Source organism: Thermoascus crustaceus (genome assembly GCF_041956765.1).
Source record: "Thermoascus crustaceus strain CBS 181.67 unplaced genomic scaffold VTN00scaffold_10, whole genome shotgun sequence".
NCBI lineage: Eukaryota > Fungi > Ascomycota > Eurotiomycetes > Eurotiales > Thermoascaceae > Thermoascus > Thermoascus crustaceus.
Genome location: NW_027192536.1, coordinates 919,915 through 929,765, shown reverse-complemented (window position 1 = coordinate 929,765; position 9,851 = coordinate 919,915). Strand labels below are relative to the sequence as shown.

The 9,851-nt window shown below is 55.4% G+C and overlaps 4 protein-coding genes and 2 non-coding genes across 6 annotated transcripts; 4 read left to right on the top strand and 2 right to left on the bottom strand.

Annotated features, from left to right (window-relative positions):
- Positions 1-517: 517 nt before the first annotated feature.
- On the top strand, positions 518-591 carry VTN00DRAFT_t199. The gene has a single exon. It is a non-coding gene; the product is annotated as a tRNA-Ile (tRNA).
- Positions 592-1,018: 427 nt separating this feature from the next.
- On the top strand, positions 1,019-1,105 carry VTN00DRAFT_t200. Its single transcript has one exon. It is a non-coding gene; the product is annotated as a tRNA-Ile (tRNA).
- A 395-nt stretch (positions 1,106-1,500) lies between these two features.
- VTN00DRAFT_2673 (uncharacterized protein) lies at positions 1,501-2,998 on the bottom strand (the record flags this gene model as incomplete). Its single annotated transcript, XM_069428911.1, has 3 exons — positions 1,501-2,495; positions 2,687-2,813; positions 2,867-2,998. The coding sequence occupies 3 exons, from the start codon at positions 2,996-2,998 to the stop codon at positions 1,501-1,503; spliced, it is 1,254 nt and encodes a 417-aa protein (XP_069283719.1).
- A 486-nt stretch (positions 2,999-3,484) lies between these two features.
- Positions 3,485-5,931, top strand: VTN00DRAFT_2672 (uncharacterized protein; the record flags this gene model as incomplete). Its single annotated transcript, XM_069428910.1, has 9 exons — positions 3,485-3,536; positions 3,809-3,975; positions 4,033-4,140; positions 4,202-4,273; positions 4,333-4,419; positions 4,477-5,112; positions 5,172-5,323; positions 5,522-5,682; positions 5,774-5,931. The coding sequence occupies 9 exons, from the start codon at positions 3,485-3,487 to the stop codon at positions 5,929-5,931; spliced, it is 1,593 nt and encodes a 530-aa protein (XP_069283718.1).
- Positions 5,932-6,025: 94 nt separating this feature from the next.
- Positions 6,026-7,320, top strand: VTN00DRAFT_2671 (uncharacterized protein; the record flags this gene model as incomplete). Its single annotated transcript, XM_069428909.1, has 2 exons — positions 6,026-6,740; positions 6,812-7,320. The coding sequence occupies 2 exons, from the start codon at positions 6,026-6,028 to the stop codon at positions 7,318-7,320; spliced, it is 1,224 nt and encodes a 407-aa protein (XP_069283717.1).
- A 912-nt stretch (positions 7,321-8,232) lies between these two features.
- Positions 8,233-9,552, bottom strand: VTN00DRAFT_2670 (uncharacterized protein; the record flags this gene model as incomplete). The annotated part of the gene is made up of 1 exon (XM_069428908.1): positions 8,233-9,552. One exon carries the CDS (start codon positions 9,550-9,552, stop codon positions 8,233-8,235), a length of 1,320 nt encoding a protein of 439 aa, XP_069283716.1.
- Positions 9,553-9,851: the final 299 nt, after the last annotated feature.

Here is a 9,851-nt window from a genome sequence, read left to right as displayed (position 1 = left end):
CCTGCTCATGGTCTCTAGGCTGTGCCGTAACACATGGATCATTGTGATCCAACAGAAAGGTGTTTTCTGGTCAGAATCCTGCATGTATATAAGGACGCTCCTTAACCATGGGGATTAGGACCCCGTGGTCAACTCAAATAGCAATCTTGATAGCAACATTGCTAGTAACGGCCTATTCATCTATCTCTTTCTCTTGCTTTCTGTCCTCAAGATAAACCCAACGAGCCTCCGCCTAAGAAGTCTTAGGTCCGCCGTTACACCATGGATCATGGTGATCAGTGATCCTCCTTCCTCATCTCCGACATCTATAGGCTGTGCTGTAACATACCACCCATCTCATCCCCGATGGACCAGTTCGTTTGCACAGTGGTTATCTACATATATACGAATGCTATTTACGCATTCGCGTTGTCCGTCTGTCTGTCTGTCTATTTATCTATCGAGGTCTAAAATCTAGGCCCTCCGCTACTTATGTCTGAATGAATTTTTTTCGGAAGACAAAGTGTCCATCATACAAGGTCCCGTAGCTCAGTCGGTTAGAGCGTGGTGCTAATAACGCCAAGGTCGCGAGTTCGACCCTCGTCGGGACCATTTTTTGTCCAATCCGTCTTTTCTTTTTGCCCAAGTTCTGCTTCCCACCCTTCCTACAACAATTCATGATCGCAATCCGAGATATGTATGCCATTGTTATACATGTACGGATTAACAGAGACTCAATGTTTGCCAACTACACTGCGCAATGAAAGAAGTTCTGTTACCCTTGACCCAGCTTGGCTGATCGCTATTTGTTTGTATGTGATTTTGAATCTATCAAAAGACAGACGGTGAAGCATTATGATAGGTAGTGGCCACTAATGTAGACCAAATCGCTGCCAAGACCGCGACTTGAAAAAGCGGCGCACGTAACTAGAGAAGGGGTAACAAAAACTTTTTCATCGCGAGCGTAGAATTGAATCGTAACTTTCGCACCTTTAAATCTTTTCTACCGAGTACAGCAACCCTTCAATCGTTCAGCAACGGTCCCGTAGCTCAGTCGGTTAGAGCGTGGTGCTAATATACCGAAAACGGTACGCCAAGGTCGCGAGTTCGACCCTCGTCGGGACCAGGTGTTCTTTTTCGCTCTTTTTGCTCCATTCTCGAGAATGGTTCGGGGGATACTTGGGTTTCTCCTTTTGTCAGTGGCGTGGATTTTCTTGTTGTTGGAAGTTCCGCTAGCGTTGATGATTGTAGAGGTTTTCTTTTTAAGGGTGTGCTGGTGGAAGTATTACGTTTATGTCGAGGGCGCTGTCGGGTAGTCTGAGCTGAAGAATCAAACACGGGGAATAGATACATATTTTTGCAATTTCTCAATCTCATTTATTTGGTTTTATTCTGGTTGTGTTGTATTCATTTGTCTTATCTCATCTGATATATGTTATACTATATAGGAATGTTGTATATGAGAACACTCCGGTAAACAAGTAAAACAAAAAAAAGCAAAGGCAGATCGTTCAAAGTCGTTTACAGCTCATCCTTCTTCTTTTCCTCCTCCTTCGAAGACTCAGCCTTGCTGTCAGCCTTCCGTCCATACCATCCACCCAGATCCTCCGGCACACCGGCCTTGACAAGACTGGTGATAATCTCGAACGCGACCTGCGCAGCCGCCAAAGCCGTCGTCTCTCCGGCGTTGTCATAGCTGGGGCTCACCTCGACGATGTCGGCGCCGACGATGTTCAGCTTCTCGATGCCGCGCAGGATGCGGATGAATTCACGGGTCGTCCAGCCGCCGGGCTCGGGGGTGCCCGTGCCAGGGGCGGTGCCGGGATCAAGGACGTCGATGTCGACGGACAGGTAGACGGGCTGCTCGGGGTCAAGACCGACGCGGTCGATGATGCGGTTCACGACTCCCACGGGGCCGCCCAACTCGTCGATGTCGTCGGCGTGGATGCGCAGGAATCCCTGCTCGGGGCCAGGGTTGGTGTAGTCGCCGTCATCGACACCCGTCAGACGGGTGCGGATACCGCCGTGGGCGGAGGTCGTGTTGGAGATGAGACCCTCAGTGCTGGCGATGTGGAAGAAGCTGCCGTGGTTGAAGTGCGATTGCTCCGAGAGCCAGTACGAGGCGTACCGCACGGGGTTCCACGTGTCGAGGTGCGCGTCGAAGTGCAGCACCGTGATGGGTTTCTTGTAGATCTGGTACAGGGCGCGCAGGGCGGGGAGGGCGATGCTGTGGTCTCCGCCCAGGGTGACCAGTTTGGGTTTACCCGCGGAGATACCCTTGGTGCCGTATTTGGAGTCTGCGGGGGTCACGGCGGGGCGGGAGAGCAGCTCCAGGAAGGCCTCGTACATCTGTCGTTCCGCGAGGCCGTTGTCGAAGGGCGTGATGGGGATGTCGCCGCAGTCGAGCATCGTCGCCCAGGATTTGTAGGGGTTGATGCCCGCGCGGACGTTGTAGCTCGTCCCCGCGATCTGGCGGGCGCTGGCGGCGCGGATGGCGCGGGGGCCGAAGCGGGCGCCTGTGTCATTGTCAGCGGAACGTCGGGACTTTTTTAATCAATGTTTCGGGATGCGGAGCAAGATGGTTTGGACGCAGATAGATAGCTAGATGCATGGTAATCTCTCCGATACGAGTGGCTCTCGGACTAGCGCCAAGTAGACTCGAGTAACGATCGACGGAGATCTTAAGAGGGATCGCATTCCGACTTACCGGGACGATAGCTGACGGCCGTGTCAAACGGCGCTCCGATGATCGCGATATCGTAGCGCGCATCGGGCTCGATCAGGCACTTGACGGGCTGCAGGTGGGCGAAGCTGGCGACGCCGGAGAAGGGCCACTGAGTTGCATCAGCATCTTTGAAATAACAGTCATACCAGAGAGGATATGTACCTCCTGCTCCCACTTCATGAGCAGCTCCGCGCGGCGGTCTTCAGGCATGATCTCCGCATGGTGGTGGGAGTGGGAGAGCGCGGGACCGGCCAGAGCCAGCAGGCCCAGCAGAGCGCCTTTCCAGCCGGGCATCTTGCAGATGGATGTGAGAAGAAGCTCGATGGTCGACTGAGGACTGTCAAGCCGGACCCGATATCGAGCTTATATAGAGGAGGCGACTGGCGACAGGGAGCGGGTGGAGGCAGAGGACTCGCCGCTCTCTGTCGAGCTTCCCAAAGCGACCAAGCCCCGCCATGCGAGCTGTCAGATCGGACTCAGAGAGAGCATCAGGAAGCTCGCTCGAGATATGTGCCGAACATCCAGCAGCAGATCGCAGAGATGGAAGATCCACTGGGGTTCGGCGTGGGTGCCGATGGGGCTCGCCGCGCTCCTCGTCTTCACCCGCGGCCGCACCCGATGTCGTGCAGACTTTCCCTTCTCGTCCCCGTTGGCAAAACGACTGCTGCGAAACTGCCGACGTTTCTCTGGTTCTCTGATTCTCGCTTCGGCTCTCGCAAGAGAGCATCTCATCGGCTTTGCATGCCAGAGCATCGCTCTGCATAAGCACGCGACGATGCCATGCGGCGAGTCGTCGTCACGGGTCTAGGCGCGGTGTCTCCGCTAGGCGTGGGTGAGTTTCCGCCGTCGTCTTCTCTTTCTCCTTCGAGTGTCTTCGCTTTTTATATGATATATTTTCTACCTACCCTTCTTGGCAGGTGGTCTCAATTCGGTTGGGATCTCCACCTCCTTTCTTCCGCTGAACGGCCCATCCGTTCCCTTCTCTTAGTTCTTTCGACGTACCGAGGAGGGCAGTTCCACGAGAAGAACGGAACAGGACAGAAGGCCAAAGAAAAAAGCAAAACAAACAAAAAGAAAGAACAAAACACTGACTGATCATCCAAGGGATCCGTCGAACATGGAAACGCCTGCTTGACGGCCACTGCGGCATCGTCAACGTCAAGGACAGAGGCCCCGGCTTCGCGGAGCTGCCATGCCAGGTCGCCGCCGTCGTGCCCCAGGGCGCGCGCCAGGATGGCGGATGGAACGCCTTGGAGTGGTTGAAACGAGATGTATGTATAAATCCCTCTGTTGAAAAAAGTAGAGACCATGGCTAATACTTCTTGCAGGAAGAGCGGAAGATGGCTCGATTTGTCCAGTATGCCATGGCGGCAACGGAAGAGGCGCTCGAAGACGCGGGCTGGAAGCCCTCTGCGCACGAGCAGAGGGAGGCTACTGTAGGTTTTACGCTCATTCTCTGATGATTGAGCCAAGTCTCTAATTTCTTTTTCCTGGCAGGGAGTTTGCCTGGGCTCTGGCATAGGCAACTTCGACGAGATCTACGGCACGATTTTGGCGTATGACAAGGGGGTAAGCATGCCATGCCTGTATTCTATTTTAAGAACCCATGCTGATCGTGGATGCATCAGGGCTACAAGAAAGTCTCACCGCTTTTTGTTCCGAAGTTGCTGATCAACCTCGGGGCTGGCCACATATCCATGAGATATGGTTTTATGGTAGGTAATCAATCCCCTTTCAACCGACAGAGCAGGGTAACTGAGCTGAATCGACAGGGCCCTAACCATGCGGCAACCACCGCTTGCACCACCGGGGCGCATTCCATCGGCGATGCTTCTCGTTTCATTGCCTATGGGGATGCAGATGTGATGGTCGCCGGCGGTGCCGAGTCTTGCATCCATCCCCTGGCCATTGGAGGCTTCGCGAGATCGAGGAGTCTTGCCACAGCTTTCAATGATACTCCCGAGAAAGCATCGAGACCTTTTGACGCAGACCGCCAAGGCTTCGTCGTAGGCGAAGGAGCAGCGGTTGTGATCCTGGAAGAGCTGGACCATGCAAAGGCCCGAGGCGCTCGCATCTACGCCGAGTTGAAGGGATATGGCTGTTCCGGAGATGCCCACCATATGACGGCGCCAAAGGAGAACGGGGAGGGTGCATTTACGGCGATGCAGAGGGCCCTGAAGAACGCGAAGATATCCCCGTCAGAGGTCGACTACGTGAACGCACATGCTACTTCGACCGTCATCGGAGATGCTGCTGAGAATGCGGCTATCAAGGCGCTGCTCCTTGGTCCTGGAGGGAAGCGTAAAGCGGCGGAGATCAACGTCAGCAGCACGAAGGGCGCCACGGGGCATCTCCTTGGGGGTGCGGGGGCTATCGAGGCCGTGTTCGCCATCCTGAGTATTCACGAGGTATGCCTTTTTCACCAGAAGCGGAGTATGGAGGACCCAGCTAACTCTACTTGCACCAGAATGTCATGCCTCCAACGATCAACCTGGAAAACATGACCGATGATTTTGACTGCAACTATGCACCCAAAGCTGCCCAGGAGCGGACGATAGATGCCGCGCTGACGAACAGTTTTGGATTTGGAGGCACAAATAGCAGCCTCTGCTTTTCCAAGTACCGGGCGTAGTCGACACCTTGGTAATATATGTTATATGTATACTACTGTTATATATATCAACCCCTCTTGGAAAGACAATAGCCCTCAATCTGTGGACATGCCATGAGTAAGCTACATGCGGAGACCCCGTAGTTGGAAAAAAGGTCGAGGCCGGCCGGGGGATGCCACCACGTGACACGCGACGGATCGGGCAGCGCCCCACCGGCGTCAGCTGGAGACGAGCGTGTCGATGCTGAGCGCAACCGCATATCAAAAGCATCCAGAGATCCCCCAGACCGTCCTGGTTTCGATCGTCCAGTAGCTGGAGAGAGGCTTCACTCTGTCGCCATGGCTTCCAACGGTACAACGGGGAGAGGTACGTCATGTCATGCGTGGTGATGACAGCCCGCGGAGCAGACGCATCAACACGCTATCGGATATCCAGGGACGATGGCTAATGATAACAGCTTCCTCCGTCGCCTCCAGCTCGGGCAGCCTCGTCGATGCCTCCGGGTACAAGTACTCCGAGAAGGACATGAAGCCGGGCAAGATCAAGCTGAAGAAGCAGCCGTCCGGCGGGAAGAGCGCCAAGGGGAAGAAGCCAGATCAGTCTGGTAGGTTTTAAACCCATTTGCCGGGGCAATATATCCGTCTATCTTACTCGAGTATAACATTCACTGATTTGGGTTGTTGTTCCTTCTCGTCCGAAACAGACAAAGATGCCATCCCCTCCTCCCCCCGACTCCTCCCCTATCCTCCCCGAGATGGACGAGAAGACCCTGGCCGCCTTCCCCACGGGGAAGCCCCGCGAGGACCAGCTCGAGAAGGTCATCTGCAAGCACTGCAAGCGGCCCGTCCTGAAGCTGGCCGCGGTCGAACATTTCCGCGGCTGTCTGAAGGCGAAGCAGGAGAAGGCGCGCAAGAAGAAGGAGGCCCGGGATGCGGCCAACCGGGCCAAGGAGAAGACCTCAGATAACAACAGCAAGGACGGTGACGAGGGTAATAACAAGGCTGACGACGCCAACGGGGAGAAGGCTGAACTCGGTGGTGAAGACGCAGCCACGACGATGAAGGGCCAAAAGAGCGCCAAGAAGAGCGCCGTCAAGGGCATGGCCGGAGACGACGGGCCCAAGAAGGGCAAGAAGCGGAAAGCCGGTGACGGCGGTGCCGCTGATGAGGATAAAGACAACAAGGGCGAGCCCAGCAAGAAGAAGAAGAAAAAGGAGGAACCGAAGCCCAAGGTGCCCAAACCCAAGGGTCCCGTCGACGTCGAGAAGCAGTGCGGTGTCACGCTTCCCAATGGACAGCAGTGCGCGAGGTCCTTGACCTGTAAGAGTCACTCGATGGGCGCGAAGCGTGCGGTTCCGGGACGGTCGTTGCCGTATGATATGCTGCTGCAGGCGTATCAGAAGAAGAATCAGGCGAGGCAGCAGAGTATGTCCGTCAGCAGGAATATTCACTACTATTACTTTTTGAAATCTACAGAGCTAACTAGCTACCTCTAGAAGCCGCAATCGACGCCAACGCCCCCCTCCAAGACGACTACGACAACAACGGCCCCGTCGACTCAGACGAGGAGAAAGAAGCCGTCATGGCCGCCATCGCCCGCTCCCGTCCCCAGCCCCTCGTCACGCACACCCTCATGCCCACACGCAAGAAGTACCAGTACGTCCGGATGAAGGAGATGCTCTCCCACGTCCTGGGCGGGCCCCGCGGCGGCGGCCTCTTCTCGACCGGCGACTCCTCCTCCAGCGCCCAGGCCGGAAGGAACCTGTTCCAGTCGTCTTCCGTCGACAGCACGGCTCTGACGTCTCCGGTCTCAGCGACTGGGCCAGAGGTGGGATCGGGCGCGTCCACGGATGGGCCGAAGAGGCCGCCCGTCCCGCCGCAGGGCGGTGGGGGTGCTGGTGCTGCTGGTGCTGGACAGAATCGTCCTGGGCAGAATGGAGCTGCGGCTGCGGCTGCTGCTGCTGCTGCTGCCAAGAAGACTGCCGTCGCTGCTGCGGGGTCGTGAATGTGTCTGTATATATACTGGTTACATTGCTGACTGAGTATGAGAGTGTGTGAGTGTGTGCGCGTGGGCGGGCTTTCATTTTCGTTCGGAGTTCCTGGTATGGTATGGGCAGGGCAGGGCGGGCGATGGCGTTTTGCAAGGAGTTTGGGAAAAAAAAATTTCCTCGAGACAAGACACAACTCGTGTCACGATGTACTTATTCATGATACCCCCCATGTAAAGTAAATTGGAAAATTCTTGCATGTATGTATGTAAGTATTCTATCTATCTATTGTTAATCGATTCTACTGGAACTACTGGAGGAAACCAGAATGCTAGTTGATTGTATGTACTGTATGTATTATTATTGAATTGTAATGAAGCGTGTAGTAGCAACATTGATATGATCTGCTGCCAATAGATAGACGTGTAATATAACTTTTTTTTCCCATCTCATCCATTTCATTCCAGAATTAGCTAATAATAATAATGATGATGATGATGATAATGATAATGACAACATATAGTATTCTTCACACCTTTTTAAGCTTTTTGTTTCTTGCTTGCTTGTCGGATTCGTTTTGGCTTTCCATACTTCCCTTGCCAATTCATCAATCCCTTCCATCCATTCCTGGATTCAAATCAGATCCACATCCTCAGATCCACAAACCACAGACGCCGGGCACCTTGCAGGTGAAAAAGTCGCTATGATTGTTGTTCAGGAAATAAAGAGAAGAAAAAAGGAAAAAGGAAAAAGGAAGAAGAAGAAGAGATCAGATCAGATCCAGGGCCTAATGTCACAGGAGGGTAGAAAAGAAATATAGTAATAACAGTGGTAACTGGACTGGATATATGCCTCCCTCCCATCCCAGAAGAAAAAGAAAGAAAAGGAAAAAGAACAAAAAAAATGAAGAAAACAAAGAGGAAGTTAGACTATTCCTCAAATTTCCTCTTCACCCCATTCATCGGACCGTGATGATGGTGAGAGGCATGAGGATATCCTCCTCCTCCCGGTGGACCTCCCCCCCCGGGCCCTGCCGCAGCAGCATGCGCAGCCGCCCTCCGTCTCCGCTCCTCCTCCTCCTGCGCCTGCTGCTGGGCCTGAGCCTGCCGCCGCTTCCACGCGGCCTTGATGGCGGGCGCGGCGCGGATGAGGTCCTCCTCCGTGACGCGGTCCTGGATGCTCTCGAGGACCTTCTCCACGGTGGATATGTGGTTGGCGTCGGTCTTGTCGTCGCGGAAGCGGAGGTAGCGCCACCGGCCCTGGTCGTCCTGGTAGCATTCGACGATGGTGTCGTCGAGCGGACGCTGGAGGGCCTTCAGGTCCCCCCATTCGGAGGGGGAGACGTACATCTCGCCGAAGAGGCGGTAGTCGCCCGCGTTGTAGAGGACGAAGAGGTGGAAGATGGGGATGGAGTCGTAGTCCGGGTACGGTTCCGTGATGCCCTCGGCTTCGTCGTCCGTGTCGGGCTCGAGCACGGGGAACTCGAGGCGCATGCGGAAGTCGATGGTGTTTTCCGACGGGGGTTTCCACTTCAGGATGTGTTCGTCCGTGCCGATCTTGTAAGGGGTGGAGCGGCAGGTGAAGATGAGCCCGTCGTTGCCGTGGATCTTCTTCACCTTGGGGATGATCTCGCGGAACATCATCTCGATGCCGTAGCTGAACTGCGTCGACTTGTCCTCCACCGCGAAGATCCGGTGCTGCTTCTCCTCCGGGAACTTGCGGTACATGGCATTGTACGGTTTCAGAACCTTTTCCTTGAAGTAGGCCAGACGCTTGTCGAGCGTGCGGTGCATCAGACTCTGCCCGTCCAGCACCATGCAGTCGAAGACGAGGTACTTCAGCTGCGTCGTGCCGTCCTCGTAGGTGTCGTTGACGAGCTCCCCGTCCACGAGCGTGTCCACGTGGAACGACTGAAACGTCTCGTCGTCCGGCATGGGGAAGTGCAGGCCGGGCACGTAGCGGTAGTCATTCTTGCGGTCGATCAGGTAGTGGATCTCCGGTGTATCTGAGTCCGGGTCCCCCCGCGCAAAGTACATCAGGCACCGGATCCCGTCCGTCTTCTCGCACACGTAGTAGTCCTCCCGCTGCAGCTCCTGCAGGTGCCGCGACGCGAAGCTGACGGGCTGCGCGCCGGGGAAGCTCAGGTTGTGCCGGCCCAGCAGGTTCGCGACCTCCCGCCGGAACTGGTCCGCCAGCTGCGGTTCTGCTTTGATCCCAATCGCATCGAGGTCGGGGACGGAGTGGCCCATTGTGTAGACGGTTGAAAAGACAGTATGTCAGGTATATCCACCGCTAGACCGAAGGTTCAGTCGGAGCGACGACCGCGAGGGCGAAGCAGAAGGGGGCGCATCCACGAGTGAGGTCCAGGTTCCGGCTCGTCGCAGCTCGTCCGAGTTCGATACGTAGCGACACGCGCGCCAGATCCAGAGGAACTGCAGAGAGGTCGTGCAGGGGCGTTCTCGAAACGGGAAGATTCCCCAGGGGGATTGAGGGCGAACGGAGACACTGATGCAGGATCAGGCCCGAGTCGATGTGCGCAGACGTCGGA